We start from the raw sequence: 17,082 nt of genomic DNA on the forward strand, positions 1-17,082 counted from the left end.
ACCTAAACCCCAGGGTCTTCTGACTCCGGTTGTTTTACTTTTGTAGTTTTCTGGCTATCCTTTTTTCTGTTCTTTGCATAGCTGCACTAGTGGTGTTAAGTTGGGAAAGTGGGCTGTCGTTGCCCCCTTGTTCTGTGTATTGTGCTGGTCAAGAAAGAAGAGATGAGATAAAGCACTCTTTTTCATACCTAGTAGCACATATCCACGTACACACAAAGCACTTTCCATACATGACCGTGATTGTTTCTTTTAATACCTGGTAGCACATATGTACATGCTCACAGAGTGCTTTACATACATCACCTCATTGTTCTTCCCAACAGCCCCATGGGGTAGATATAAAATGGGTTATTTTACAATATTAATTAATAACCAGTACTTGTATCATGCTTTAAGATTTGCAAAATGCTTTCCACAGTTTGTTGCATTTGTGACAATTTAACTATTGGCTTTTGAGAAGGATCTGAGGATTTGGAACTGGAGGGGATGTAAGAGGCAAAGAACTTCAGAGGCCATTTAGTCCAACAGATAGGGAAACTGAGGCTTAGAGAAGATGGCTGATCTGTCTAAACCCACAAAGAAAGTGCCAGAGCAGAGTTCTGACCTCAGGTTTCTGTCTCCAAATAGTGAAAGCTGAGTAAGGGGAATGACTCAGTATAATTCATCATATACTTCATGGGAGGCAGCTTGGTTCCAAGGAAATTCACTAGCAAAGAGGTGCCCAGACCTCCACCACCTTTGCTGGCATTAGATTTCAGGATATTGGAGCCTTGTTGGTTTTATTTTCAAGACACCATCACCAGATGAACAGCCAATCTTATCCTAACACTCAATTTATGCAAATCTCAAATAAGAGAGGATATTTTTGTTTAGAAACATTCAAGAATAGCCCTAAATCTGCAAATCTAGGCTGCCCTAGGGCATTTCTACTTCCTTCCACTTTGGATTTAGTCTAACCCCAAGAAATTGTCCTCTTTTCTTTTGGTTACAATTTTTGGATTTTTCTGAGACTTTTTTGTGGTATTTTTGTGGTATATCTTATGACAACACACACGCATAGAATAGATACATAAACACACATACATGTGCACACACACATGCATACACAGAATGCCCACATTCAGCACACTGGCCTTTGCTTATATGAGAAACTATAAGGTAAGAATGCTTTCTGAGATTTCTGGCTCCAACCGTATCAGCTTCAAAGTACTATTTGGTCTAGTTCAAGGTTATAAAAACACACTGGGAAAATGAAAAGCACTTGAGAAAATGAAGCCCCTAAATTAGCTCTGAATGGCTCCCCTCTGCTTGTGCCAAGGCTCCATGTTTCTGATCTCTTTTTTGCTTATACATAAGCCATCAGATATGAGAGAAGGAATTGAGAATGGAGGAAAGAGAGAATAGAGAGAGAAAGGAGGGAGGAATGAAGGAAGGAAAGAAGGAAGGAAGGAAGGAAGAAAGGAAGGAGGGAAGGAGGGACAGAAGGAGGGAGAAAAAGGAACAGGAGGATTGATGGAGAGAAGAAAGGGAGAAAAGAAGAAAGAAAAATAATAAGAACAGGAGGAAAGGAAAGATGGAAGGAAAGAAAGAAGGGAGGGAGGGAAAAAGGAATGGGAGGATTGAAGGAGAGAAGGAAAGGAGGAAAGAGGAAAGAAAAATGAATAAGAAAGAACAAGAGGAAAGGGAAGATGGAAGGAAGGAAAAGGAAAGAAAAAAAGGGGAGGAAAAGAGGGAGAAAGTAAGAGTGAGTGAGAAACAGAGACAGAGAGGGAGAGAGACAGAGAAACACTTCCAGTGACTCAAGACCCATGAGCATTGCAGGTCCCACCATAAGCGCCGCTGCCTTCCTGCTATTTACAGCTTGCACAACAGGCCCCCCAAAAGAGTCATTTCAGAACTCTTCATGTACCATGCTGGTTTCCTGTCCTGTTTCACCCAAAACAACAAACTCTGGGCAATGATATTAATTGTGCCCTCCACACTCACTTTCATTTATGACATGCAAGGCAGCATGGGGTGGTGGACGGAAGCCAGCCCTGGGCTCTGGAAGACTTGGCTTCCAGTTCTCCTGTAGCCCCTTCCTAGCTCTGCACCCTGGGCGTGTCATTTTCCAGGTCTTGAGCCTTTGCATATTCCCTGGGACTTCTCTACTAAATCATTGCTGAACTATAATCTGCAATGATGGAGAGAGTTCTCCCACCTAGAGTCTCCAACGTGGAAGCCATATGGAGTTGCATAATCCTTACTCCGTCTATACCTGAGGCTGTTGGGAGGCTCATTCACTCTCTCATTCGTTCTTTCATTCACCTGTGATTTCAGCAGTGTAGAGGAATCCCAGCGTGGGACTTCTCTCCACCAACGAACTATGAGACTCTCTAGCAAGTCTTTGGCTTAGTCAATTTCTCTACTGATAGATAACTCCTCGGGGTGGGGGGGAGGTGCTTAAGCATCAGAAAGATTGATTGACTCGAGGGTCACACAGGAAGCAGGAGGTGGGCTTTTATCAATCCGGAAGCACAATGATAGTAGCAGTAACTATGTGGCTGTTGTTAGGATTCTTAGCTTCTCCAGCCTTGTGATTTCATGGATATAATGAACTATCGGGGCAGCTAGGAGGTGCAGTGAATGGAATATGGGGCCTGGAGTCAGGAAAAATCACCTTCCCGAGTCCAAATCTGGCCTCAGATACTTCCTAGCTGTGTGATCCTGGACAAGTCACTTGACCCTGTTTGCCTCAGTTTCCTCATCTGTAAAATGAGCTGGAGAAGGAAATGGCAAACCATTCCATTCCAGTATCTCTTCCAAAAAAACCCCAAATGGGGTCACAAAGAGTTGGGCACGACTGAAACAAATAAACAACAAAAAGGAACTACCAGTAAGGAAACTTCCTCTACTAAACTACACCTTCTCTTTCATTTAGTCTGAAAAGTTGTCGGAGGCACTAAAAGATTAAGTGACTGGCCCAGGGTCATACAGCTAGGATGTTTTAGAAGCAGGATTTGAACCCAGAACTTCCTGGCTTTCAGGCCACCTCTCCATCCACTATGCCATGATACCTCTCACTCTCATCCTCCATGTTACTAGCAGTGACGCTATTGCTATGACTGTGGCTCACAATTAATTGTGCTGGGAACATTTGTCCCCCCACAGGTCCATGGATCCGTGAGCAGCGCCATGACCATGGTGTGGATGTTCCCTGGTCACCTGTCCTCTTGGCTGCACAACCCGTGAAGCCATATCATGCAAAGGAAAGCCATTTTGACAGGATAGTCTTTCAGATAGGAAGCCATATTCAGGAGCCTTCACGAAAATCATCCTTATTTGTCTTTTGGTTACATATCTCTTATCTGAAACATTCAAGCAGCTGATCCTCAAATTGTAAACTGAGTCAATTTGACTGAGCCTAACAGAACACCAAGGACAAACTGGAACCAAGCTTCTCAAGCAGGCAATGTACTGTGTGTACCAGGTGGCTGGTAAAGAACATAGAAAGACAGGGGGAGGTGGCCAGGAGGGTTAGAACCTTCTCAATGTACAAGAATGTCACTCACCTACACATCTGGGGCAACACTGTCCTGGTGGAGTTTGACTCAGGTGCTCAGGACATGACAGAATGGGGCAGACTTCTCTCACGCACTGTGTCTGACCTCCCTAAAGAGAAAACAGACTTCATTAAAAAATCAAAAACACATCTGAGAGATAAGTTCAGAGCATCTCTAACTGTATCACAGCAGAGTGCCTGGCAGTGAAGACTGTTCAATATGAGAATAGTTAAGCATTTTTAATAAATGCTTTTTCATTCAATCACTCTCTGATTCATGTATTTGTTCATCTGTGATTTCATCAGTTTAGGGGACTCCCAGTATGGTACCTCACTCCACAAATAGAGCATGAAACTCCATGGAGTCTATGACTCCAAGAATAATTTCCAGGGATTTGCCTGAGGCTAAGAAAATTAAATGATTTTAACAGGGTCACACAGCTAGGAAATGTCAGAGATGGTACTAGAACCCAGATCTTCCTAATTCCAAATTCTTATTTTTAATATTTACTTTATTTATTTTCAGTTTTCAACATTCATTTCCATAAGTTTTAAATTGTCTCCCCCTCCCTCCCTCCCCAAGACAGTATGCAATCCAATAAGGGCTCTACACATACATTCCTATTAAATACATTTTCACATTAGTCATGTTGCATATTAGAATTATAATGAATGGGAGAGACCATGAGAAAGAAAATAAAATAAAAGAGAAATTAGTCTGCTTCACTCTGCGTTCTGACTCCATAGTTCTTTCTCTGGATGTGGATGGCATTTTCCATCATGAGTCCTTTGGAAAAGTGTTAGGTCCTTGCATTGCCAAGGAGGGCTAACTAAGTCTATCAGAATCAGTCCTCACACACTGTGGCTGTTACTGTGTACAATGTTCTCCTGGTCCTGCTCACTTCACTCAGTGTAAGTTCATGTAAGTCTTTCCACGTTTTCCTGAAGTCCACCTGCTCATCATTTCTCATAGCACAATAGTATTCCATTGCATTCATGTACCACAACTTGTTCAGCCATTTCCCAATTGATGGGCATCCCCTTGATTTCCAGTTCTTGGCCACCACAAGAAGAGCTGCTATAAATAATTTTGTACATGTGGGTCCTTTTCCCATTTTTATGATCTTTTTGGGATACAGTCCTAAAAGCAGTATTGCTGGGTCAAAGAGTATGCACATTTTTATAGCCCTTTGGGCATAGTTCCAAATTGCCCTCCAGAATGGATGGATCAGCTCACAACTCCACCAACAATGAATTAGCATTCCAACTTTCCCACATCTTCTCCAACATTTATCATTTTCCTGTTTTGTCAATTTAGCCAATCTGACAGGTGGGACGTGGTACCTAAGAGTTATTTTGATTTGCATCTTTCTAATCAATAGCAATTTAGAGCATTTTTTCATGACTATAGATAGCTTTAATTTATTCCTCTGAAAACTGCCTGTTCATTTCCTTTGACCATTTATCAATTGGGGAATGACTTGTATTCTTATAAATTTGAATCAGTTCTCTATATATTTTAGAAATGAGGCCTTTATCAGAGACACTAACTGTAAAAATTCTTTACCAGTTTTCTGCTTCCCTCCTGATCTTGGTTGCATTTGTTTGTGCAAAAACTTTTCAATTTAATGTAATCAAAATTATCCATTTTGCATTTCATAACTATCCTTATCTCTTGTTTGGTCATAAATTCCTCCATTCCACATAAATCTGACAAACTATTCCTTGCTCCCCTTATTTGCTTATAGTATTAGCCTTTATACCTAGATCATCTACCCATTTGGACTATATTCTGGTATAAGGTGTCAGACATTGGTCTATGCTCAGTTTCTGCCAGATTATTTTCCAGTTTTCCCAGCAGTTCTTGTCCAATAGTGAGTTCTCATCCCAGAAGCTAGGGTCTTTGGGTTTATCAAACAGTAGATTGCTATAATCATTGACTACTGTGTCTTGTGTATCTAACCTATTCCCCTGATGTACTTTGCTATTTCTTAGCCAGTACCAAGTGGTTTTGATGAGAGCTGCTTTATAATACAATTTAAGATCTAGTATGGCTAGACTACCCTCCCTAGCATTTCTTTTCATTTATTCCCTTGATATTCTGGACCTTTTGTTCTTCCAGATGAATTTTGTTATTATTTTATCCAGTTACGCAAAATAATTTTTGGTAGTTTGGTATGGCACTGAATAAGTAAATTAATTTAGTTAAAATTGTCATTTTTATTATATTAGTTCAGCCTACCCATGAGCAACTGCTGTTTTTCCAATTATTTATATCTGACTTTATTTGTATGAAAAGTATTTTGTAATTGTATTCATATTGTTCCTGGGTTTGTCTTGGCAGGTAGGTTCCCAGATATTTTATAATATCTACAGTAACTTTAAATGGAATTTCTCTTTCTATCTCTTGCTGTTGGGCTTTGTTAGTAATATATAGAAATGCAGATGATTTATGTGGGTTTATTTTATATCCTACGACTTGCTAAAGTTATTTATTATTTCAAGTAGTGTTTTTACTTGACTCTCTAGGATTCTCTAAGTATATCATCATATCATCTGCAAAGAGTGATAACTTAGTTTCTTCTTTGCCTATTCTAATTCCTTCAGTTTCTTTATCTTCTCTTATTGCTAAAGCTAACATTTCTTGTATCATATTGAATAACAGTGGTGATAATGGACATCCTTGTTTCACCCCCAATCTTATTGGAAATTCATCTAGCTTATCTCCATTACATATAATGCTTACTGATGGTTTTAGGTAGATGCTACTTATCATTTTAAGGAAGGCTCCATTTATTCCTATGCTCTCCAGTGTTTTCAATAGGAATGGATGCTGTATTTTGTCAAAAGCTTTTTTTGCATCTATTGAGATAATCATATGATTTCTGTTAGCTTTGCTGTTGATTTGATCAATTATGCTAATACTTTTCCTAATATTGAACCAGCCCTGCAATCCTAGTATAAATCCTACCTGATCAAATTGTATTATTCTCATGATAAATTCCTGTAATCTTTTTGCTAATATTTTATTTAAAATGTCTGCCTCTATATTCATTAGGGAAATTGGTCTATAATTTTCTTTCTCTGTTTTGGCTCTTCCAGGTTTAGGTATCAGTACCATATTTGTGTTTCGAAAAGAATTTGGTAGGACTCTTTCTTTGCCTGTTTTGCCAAATAGTCTATATATTATTGAAATTAATTGTTCTCTAAATGTTTGATAGAACCTGATTCCAAATTCTACACCATATCTATGATCAGTGAAATCTTTCCCCCCATAACTACCAAATGAATGCAGATGGAGGCCAAAATCAGGAGATGGTGAAAGTGAAATAACCCCTCAATTTTTAAAAGGAAAGAGGCATGTGACAAGTCTTTCTCCTTCCAACCTTGACACTGACACTAGTGGGTTTAAACACCTGGGAAAGGAAGGGAATAAACATTAATTAAGTACCTACTATGTTCCTAGCACTACGATAAGTACTTTATAAACATTATCTTGGCTAATCTGGAACTGGGATGATCTGTATTGCCTGTGTAGAATATTGACTTGTATGTGTGGGTGTTTATGTATGAGTGTGAGCATCAGGATCAGAAAGAGAGGAAACAGAAGAATTGGAGTGGAAGGTGAAAGTTGACTGTCCTTTTATTTTACTACCCTGATACCCTGTGGATACCTTAAATATCCAAAATGGATCTGATTATCTTTCACCCCAAATCCTCCCCCCACACACCTTCCCTATTACTGCAGAGGGCAACACAATCCTTCCAGTGCCTCAGGCTCACAACCTAGAAGTCATCCTGGATTCCTCACCCTCTCTCACCTCTCATAACCAATATGGCACCAAGACCTGTCAATTTCACCTTTGCAACATCTCTCAAATATGCCCCCTTCTCTCCTCTGACACTGCCCCTTCTCTGGTGCAGGCCCTCATCACCTCACACCTAGACTATTACAATAACTTCTGGGGGTGGTCTGCCTGCCCCAAAACTCTCCCCACTCCAATGCATCCTCCATCCAGTCATTAAAACACAGGTCTGACCACATCACTCCCATACTCAATAAACTTCATTAGCTCTCTATTGCCTCCAGGATCAAATACAAAATCCTCCATTTAACATTCAAAGCCCTTCTTCATAATCTATCCCCTTTCTAACTTTCTAGTCTTCTTTTGCCTTACTCCTCCCCGTGTACCCTATAATCCAGTGATAATGGTTTCCTTGCAGTTTCCCCAAATAAGACATCCCATCTTTCCAAACCAGGCATTTTCATTGGCTGTCCCCCATGCCCAGAATGCTCTCCCTCCCCATATCTGTCACCTGGCTTCCCTGGCTTCCTTCAAATCCTAGCTAAAAATATTCCTACTACATGAAGCCTTTCCCAAACTACCATTGACTAGTGTCTCCTCTCTGTTGATTATTTTCTATTTTTCCCATACATATATACATATATATTGTTTCTTCAGAACAGAGACTGAGTTGTTTATTTTTTGCCTTCCTTTGTACCCCAGCATTTGGCAAAGTGCTTGGCACACAGTGGGTGCTTAATCAATACTTGTGCTGACTAGCATTTCTTACTTAATTTACTAATTCCATTGTTTCATCTACTATAAAGTTTCTATGATTAGATGAGAAATAAAAAAATGTGACCAAAACCAGTTTTCCTTCCTCTGCAAAAACTTTCAAGTTTTTTTTAGGTCAGTAAAGATATTGTAGATTATTTATACAGGTTACAAAACAATATATCTTGAAGACTAAAATCATGAGACTTCAGTATCCTAAGTATGATCTCATTCCTGGGTGGAATGTTGTTTCTTCTTAATATTTCTCATCTTTGTGAGCCTCAATAATGCTCTTTCCCCATACTGCTAAAGCTAGTTCTAAACTACTGCTAAGGACTGTTTTTAATTATTTTGGATCTACCAAAATCAGCTATCAGGTACTACCAGGTGCCAACTGACAGACCCAGATAAATAAGTCCCTCATGGGCAGACTAGAAATGAATGACCCAGGTGTGTGACAGACATTCAGCATCCTCTGCCTATGACACTTCATGGCACCCCATGACCTCTTCTGTGAATCAATTCATATCAGGAACTGAGGCTTAAACTCTATACCACCCTGCCCCCTCTCTCAGGGTCTGGGCTGGATCACCTGTGAATCTGTGCATGCTTTTTTATGGTTTTTACGAGCTGACCTTGCCAAGCTTCTGCATGAAGCAGTTGGGCTAAGAACCAGAGGAAAGGGGAAGCTGATTTCTGAATAGAGCTGGACAATGCTAGCCTCTGTTGTCACCTTGAAGTGGCCACCCTCAAGAAAGAAATTATCTGACTGTAAAGGTAGTGGCTCATTCTTTTTTCCACTGAGTGTCTCCAAGACATTCTCAGGACATACTAACAAAATGGCAGGTGTTGTGGTCTAAGCATGGATATATGTATAAGATCTTTTGTTCTAATCAGAAAACAAAGGTCTAACTCTTATGACTGAGAGACAGGGGCCCCCAATAGAAGATGTTCCTCATACGTGAAGATGGCCCTGTACTAAAGCATCTCAGAAAATTCACGGCTGGGATCTAGGGGACCACTGGAATCCTTACAATAGCTAACAACTATCTTTTGGCAAATTGGGCAGTTCTCTGAAGGAGATGGCCATAGTAGGCCCATATATTAACTTGCCTGTAATGGCATGGGCCCATGTAGGCCTTCCTGACTCCCTAATTCAATCACAGATCTCTGACTCTAATCAAGAGGAGGTAATACAGTACAATAATAGATCACTGACGTTAAAGTCAGAGGACATGGGTTTAAATTCTGGCTCTGACAATACCTGTATGACTATTGACAAGTCATTTGGCCTCCCTGGGTCTCAGTTTCCTCATTGGTAAAATGAGCTGGTTGGAGCAGATGGCCTCTGAGATCTCCTTCTAACTCTAGACCCAGGATCCCACAATAAGGTGACTTTGCCTGGGATAAGATCACTCTTTTGTCAGATTTTATATGAAAACCTTGCATCTTTGGAGAAGTCCAATTAAATTAAAATCTGAGGAAAAGCCAGGCTTCTCATTCCAAGTATCCAAAGTGTATTAAGCCCGCTCAGCACCACTTCAAATAACCAATAAAGAAAGGAAAGCCCTATCCCTACGTAAATGCTATGGAATGGCTAGGGTGAATTGGATGGAAGGAAATATTGTTGTTATCTTTGTCATTGTTTGAAGTGTAAGTAGCCCAATTACAACTAGGTAAACTGCCCCTACTCAGGACTTGTGGAACCAGATGGGGAAGGAAATGAAATGACTCTACAGCGACAGGGTCCTCAATGGAACCAATCCTCCTCCAGGGCAGGCCATATTTTCCTGTTCCTTAACCTAGAACTCCTCAATCATAAGCTCCCTTAGGTCAAGGCCTGAGTGGACTAGAGGGCACCAGGTAGCACCACAGACCTTGCAAAAACATCCCTGATGCTGTACTCTTGATAGAGAAAAACACAAGTCAATCAAACATTTATTAAGCACTGCCACCTCCCCCTCTCCCCTGCCATGAAGAAGGCCAGAAATATGAAGACAGAAACAAAACAATCTCTGTCTACGAGGAGCTCCCATATTCTATGGGGAAGATATCATATTTTTTGCATGTATGTGACTGTATATATGCATATATGAAGTCAACACAAAATATTATTTCTGAATGGAAGATCCCATGTCTGCCCCTCCATATGGAGAGAACGTGGGAAGGCAGGAAGATGATGTCAGTAGCAGGGGAGATTCAAAGATAGAATAGCTCCAATGGATGAGGTTGGCTGGACAGTCAGCCAGCTCCCACTGCACCGTGAGCATTCTACTAACCCATTACCAAGGCTATACAATGTATAGTCCCCTTTCATTCATTTGCTCACAGTGGGGGAAAGGGAAGGGAATGAGCATTTATTAAGCACCAACAATATGGCAGGCACTGTGCTGACTTTACAAATGTTATTTGACTTGATCCACACAACAACCTTGAGAGGTAGGAACCATGATTATCTAATTGTGAGCACCACCACGTGAAATGTCCTTCCCATAGGACTATATCCCACCCTCTCTTCCAGTAATGTAGTTAGCATTTATGTAGTGAATACTCCGTGCCAGGCACTGTGCTTAGACTTTCCAGATGTCATCTCATTCGATCCTCACAACAGCCCTGGAAGGTGCTATGATTATCCTCATTATTGAGGATATTGAGGAAACTGAGACAAACAGAGGTTAATGGGCTTGCCCAGTGTCACACAGCTAGCATCATCTTAGGTGGGGTTTGTACTTCCAGAACCCAAGCCCAGCCCTCCATCCACTGTACCACCTAGCTGCCAGCTCAAATATCACTTCTTCTGCCATGACCACACCAGCTCACAGTGCCCTCCTCTTCCTCTGAACTCATCATTGGCCGGACCACTCATTCAACATGTCACCCAAGCCCCACAGACGGAGCTGGAAGGGACCTCAGGTCATCTGTTGCAACCCCAAAATTTCACTGGTGAGCAAACTGAGACCCAGAAATGTTACTGTTCACTCCCAGGATCCCCCAGAACACTCCACTTTTGTCCTTCTCTTGGCACTATGACTCATCTGTTCTCCCGTCCCCTTGCTGGCTACCAACAATAATTATGAAACTGGTGATGGATTTTATGTAGGCCTTCCTGACTCCCTACAATCCCTTCTCTAGACTGTGTCTCGGCAGGACCAGAAATCTGGAAGCCAATGCCACCATCCCACCCTCTAGTCACACTGGGCTCAGCAGGGCCCTCCAGGACAAGTAGAAATCCCAAGACCTCCTGGCCTCCCTCCACTTGCCTCCTTCAACCCAAGTGCATAATCTTGAAGTGAGAGCCCTCTCAGCGGATTCAGAAAGGTCAGAAGCTGAGGCTTGCACCAAGATGACCTACAGAACACAAAAGCCAGAAAAGAAACCCAACCGAACCCCAGGATCACTTTTACAGCCCCATTTGTTCTATTTCTCCTGCTCCCACACCCCCACCTTGGCCCCAGCCCCGCCAAGACAAACATGGCTGCAAAGAACTTTGCTAAAAGCTTGAAATCTTAGGGCATATGAGGCCGCCCATAGACTGGCTACCCTCAGGCTCACAGAGAACACATTCTCTTCACTGACAAATTCTGTTCTTGTTGGAATAGCATTTATTTTTTGAAGCATATTTTTAAATTAGAAAGAAAAAAATTCATGATTGCAAAGGAATTAACTTGTCCAACACCCTGGAAAACTGGCAGCAGATTGCATACACTCCTGTAAGTTTCTTTACAACCAGGTCAAAGAGCAAATTCTGCATACTTAATACAACTGCACTGTGTATTCCCCAAGAGTCGGTCAAAGTAATCTGAGCTCCAATTTGGGTTCCCGGGCTTGGTTGGGTTTTATTTTGTTTGGGTCCCAGTATCGTGGCATAACCCAAGCAGGAAGACTGAATCCTAATTAATGCCTGCAAAGAAAGGGGAGGCCCTCCTGTGACCCCACTGCTGCTCACCACCCATTTTAGGGATTAAACTCAACCACTTTCCTCTCCACAGCAAAACCAAGTTTGAGGGTACACTGTGAACATGGATGTGAACCCATGAAGAGCAAATATAACTGCTATCATCATATTGATTCAGGATCTATCACTTCAAACCAGGATTATTGAAATAGCCAAATTGTTTTCTTGTCTCTAATCATTCTCTTTGTCCACCCACCCTACTCCACATCTAGCCTATTCTACACAAACACACACACACACACACACACACACACACACCCGCCAGATCAAGCTTCCCCAAACACACTTTCATTGTGTCATACTCCTCTTCCAAATCATACAACAGGCACCCATTTTGGCAAGATAATCTTCAGATTCTTCAACCTACTAGTCAACTTTGTATCCACCATCTTACCCTAATGTAATTTTCATAAGATCGTGGTATAATCCATGGCCCAAAACTGAAGCTCTGGGCTCTCCCCACTAAGCGTGGCTTTGAATCTCCATATTTCTCCACTATGACTCAGCTGCCTTCTCATCTAGGCAGGTAGGTGGTGCAATGGATAGACCTCTGGGCATGGAGTCAGGAAGACCTGAGTTCCAATCTGACCTAGGACACTTAGTACCTGTGTGACCTTGGACAGGACACTTAACCTCTTTTTATCTCAGTTTCCTCTTCTGTAAAATGGGGAGGGGGTTTATAATAGCACCTACCTCATAGGATAATTGTAAAAATCAAATAACATGATATTTGTAAATTACTCAGCACAATATACATAGTAGGTGCTTAATACTTCTTCCCTTCTCCCTTCTTACTCCAGAATTCTCCCCCATCCCTTGTGGCCTTTTCATTGTGGAATAACCCTTTGCCCCTGCTTTCACCTCATTGGTGGTTTCCTCCCATGGCCTCTGTTTTGGAGAAGAGCCCAGGATGACCATCCTGCCATTCCTCTAGTGGCCTTTGACACTCCTTTTGACTCTCGTATCTTCTCTCCTCTTGTCAATGTCCCCCTCTTTTATTTCCCTTTTATGAACTATCTCCTCTTGACCAATTAGAATTTAAATTCCTTGAGGGCAAGGCTAGGATCATCTTTCTCTCTGCTTATATTTGTTAACTTAGCACTTATTAAGGTAGTGTCAGGTATATGGTAAACGCTTAACAAAGTTTTGTAGTCTAACTGACTCATTGGGTTGTACACGAACTGGTTTCAAACTTGGGGGATTCTCACAATATATTCTTTTTGGCTTATGCTCCCCCTGAGGTTACCTGACTCGCACAGGGTCACACAACTAGCAAGTGTTAAAGGCAGCACTTGAACCCAAGCTTTTCTTACTCCAACTCTACCAGCACCACCTAGCTACCCAAGAAAGAGTGACATAAGAAGAGGTCACATGGTCAAGACAAGGTTGTTTTTGAGTAATGAGACTTGAGAATGTTAGCAGCAGGGAAGGAGAGAGTAGATAAAGAGTGCATGGATACTAGAAAGAGGAAATCAATGATGTTGGAGTAAGCTGCCAAAGGAAAGAGGAGAGATAGGATTGAAGGCAGCAGTAGAGGGGTTGGCCTCAATCAGGAGATGGGTCCCATCTTTGTCAGAGACTGGAGCAGAGGAAGAAAGAATGGTGAATGATATTGAAGGGCTTTGAGTTTAAGGGAAAAAATCTGAAAAATCATTGCTACAGTCTCCATTGCAGAACAGGAGAAAGAGGAGGAAATGGGGAAGCAGAAAAGTCCAATAACAGAGATTTCCAACTCAGTCAACAAACAGCTGGGAATGCAGGTGGAGAGGTCACAAGAAGGATTGGAATAAGACCAACAGACACCCCAACATGCTTCACAGTTCCCATAAAGACATTACTTCTTCCTTAGAGGAAGAAGAAGAAGAAGCTCTACTGGAATCATTGTGCAGGTCCCACATTATGTTTGGGGGATCAGAACAAGTTCTGTCAAATTTGGGTTCATCCAAAACCTGGAAACAGGTGCTCAGAGTAAAGGAAACCTAGGTGACGTGTGTTTAGGAATCAATTGGTCAACTGAAAATCATTCATTAAGTGTCCACAGTGACACCATGCCACACACTCTAGGAATCTTATCTCCCTTTTAGAGAGGGCCCCACAGCTAAGGGAAGTTGGTGCCAAGACCCATAATTAGCATCTCTGGGGGTTCCCATCCTGAAATGACAGACAGATAAATAGATAGATAGGAAGAAAGAAAGAAAAGAAAAGAAATACAGAAAGAAGGAAAGGAAAGAAAGAAAGAAAGAAAGAAAGAAAGAAAGAAAGAAAGAAAGAAAGAAAGAAAGAAAGAAAGGAAGGAAGGAAGGAAGAAAGGAAAAGAAAGAACAAAAGAAAAGGGAAGGAAGGAAGAAAGAAAGAAGGAAGGAAGGAAAGAAAGAAAGAAAATGGATAGATAGATATAGATTAAATGGAGACCAATATAGAGATTAGATGTATTGATGGACAGACCAGTGGATAGATAGATAGATAGATAGATAGATAGATAGATAGATATATGATGCATGGATAAATAGACAGATAAATAGAGGGATAGATGGTAGATAGATACATGAACAAATGAATGAGTGAGTGAATTCCTCATGTGCAAGCCCTGTTAATATTTCATATTCTCATATGCTTCACGGAAGCATATGGTGGGAAATTTCTCAATAACCTAAAATGATAACAAGCCCTTCTACTTTTTCCTTTTTTCTACCACTTGAATTAAAGTCAAACCTTTCATCCTCATATAAGCCATCAAAGCTATACATCTAACCCCAATGCTTGGCTCACTTCCAGGGGGCTGAAAAGAACAATCAGTCCAACACAACGTTTCTCAAGGATGATGAGCTATTCTTGCCAAGAAATAAATAATGCCATGGAGGTGTATGAATGAAGCCACTTTTAATGCCTACAAGACTGCCTCTGCCATAAAAAATGTTGGGTTGTATGATTGGGAAGGAGCCACCTGATGACCTGGCAATATTGCTAGAAAAGCCAGGGCATAACTCCAGGATGGTAACACTGACCTTTCTGTTCTCCTTTTCTCCATCTACCCACTTCTCTGTTTGTGATCTCCTCCTCATTGGATCATAGGATCATAGATTTAGAGTCAGAATGGACCTTAAAGTCCATCAAGTAAAATCTCATTTTGCAGATAAGGAAACTGAGGCTTCAAGAGGCTAAGTAATTTGGCCAGGATTACATAGCTTATGTTAGAAGTATGTGAACTCCAGTCTTCTTAACTCCAAGGCCAGTGTTCAATGCTCTGTGTCACATGACTATCTTTTCTACAGGTCCACTTACTATCTGTTACCAGACAACATGCTCAGTTGTCCCAACCAACGTCACAGTAAATAACCAATCTACCACATTCTAGCTCTTTGGAAAAGGAGGCAGGAGGGGATAAAATCACACCTCTCCTCTCATGTTCTGGCCCACTCAAGATAATAGATCCCAGGAAAGAGTGGTCCCCAAAGGCTCACAGATTGAGTGGATCACTTTTCAGATATTAATAGGGCAAGACACCTTTGACTCAAAGCTGAGTCCTCCCTTGGAATCAGGGTACCACTTCCATTGACCTTCAGAGGCAATAAAGGTTGGAATGTAGCTGATGAGACATTGCCTTATACTCTAGGAAGGAGTTGAGGGGCCCCCTTGAACCCAAGCCACAAGGGACATGATTAGAAAGAGCATGCAACCCGATTGCAGGGGGTTGTAAGGGAGACAGATTGTGTCAGGAGTGTGCTAGTATGGCAGGAGTGCGCCAGAGCCAGCTGAAATAGTTCATTTTCAGTGTGAGCATTCATACCTCAGAAATCAGCAAATACTACAAACCAGGGCTTGATTTATTGTATTGCTGATTGTCTAGACTTAAGAAAATGATAGAGGAAATGTTAATAATGCAAATTACAATCACATACATTTTTTTCCCCAAAGGGCTGGTTGTTCAGCTTTTCCTAGCATCCTCCTGCAGAGTGAATAGAGAGCTGGTCTAGAGGTCAGGAAAACCTGGGTTCCAGTCTTGCCCCTTTCACATTCTGGCTGCATGATCCCAGAGGAGTCACTTAATCTGTCTGAGTTGCAGGCAGCTATGTAAACTCTCAGCTGCAGAAATGGTGCCAACTTTCATTCATACATGGAGTTTCCTATGCCAACAAAATCAGAAGTTCATCCCATGCCATCCTAGAAACCTTCAGTGACTCCTCATTGCCTCTAAACAAATTATTTCTTCAGAGTGGCACTGAAGCTACTGCTTAACTAATGTGGCTCTAACCTTCCTTCCCAGCTTGATCTCATCCTTGTCCCCTTCACCTACTCCATTTCATCCAAAGTGTCCTAGTAGGTTTCTGCTGAACTCAGCATTCATTTCTCTACCTTTATACTCAAAATGGAGTCCCTCTGATTGGTACCTTTTAGAATCTTTGCTATCTTTCAAAACTTGGTTAAGATACCACCTCCTCAGTGAAGCCTTCCCAGATTCTCCCAATTGTAACTGCTTTCTTCCTTCTCAAATTATAATATATTAGCTTCTTTGCGGCCAAGTTGTGTTAACAATAATAACTAACCTTTGTATAGCACTTCAAGACGACGAAGCACTTTACAATGATTACCTCACAACAACGCTGATATGTAGTTACTAGTATTATCCTCATTTTATAGAAAAGGAAACAGAGGCAGACAGAAGTGAGGTGAATTGCTCAGGATCGCACAGCTAGCACGTGTCTGAGATCAGATTGGAACTCACGTCTTTCTGACTTGAGGCCCAGAGCTCACTGGGTCACCTGGAAATTTGAGTCTTTGGAGATTTTGGTCTTCCACAGTTCACAATCACACGGTATCACCAAAAGAATGTTGATCCCTAGGGACAGTGACCACACTCATGATTTCATTGAAGTAAGGAACTCCTGGTTGAGCAGACACTCCCTATCAAAGCAAGTCAGCACTTTCACTGTAACTTGTCTTCCTAGAGAGTTGCCTGGGGCACTGAGAGGAAAAGTGGATTGACCAGGGTCTGAGTCAGTTTATATTGGAGGCAAGACTTGAAGCCA

General features: G+C 41.6%; 1 protein-coding gene across 3 annotated transcripts in view; it reads right to left on the reverse strand.

Moving 5' to 3' along the window:
- BMPER (BMP binding endothelial regulator) overlaps positions 1 to 17,082 on the reverse strand; it is a 350,399-nt gene that overhangs the window by 188,977 nt on the left and 144,340 nt on the right. For all 3 annotated transcript variants that reach the window (XM_036739450.1, XM_036739448.1, XM_036739449.1), the window contains exon 7: positions 3,552 to 3,651. In XM_036739450.1, the coding sequence (XP_036595345.1) occupies positions 3,552 to 3,651 (100 nt within the window). The remainder of the gene's footprint in view (positions 1 to 3,551; positions 3,652 to 17,082) is intronic.

This window comes from Trichosurus vulpecula, chromosome 9, assembly GCF_011100635.1.
Source record: "Trichosurus vulpecula isolate mTriVul1 chromosome 9, mTriVul1.pri, whole genome shotgun sequence".
NCBI lineage: Eukaryota > Metazoa > Chordata > Mammalia > Diprotodontia > Phalangeridae > Trichosurus > Trichosurus vulpecula.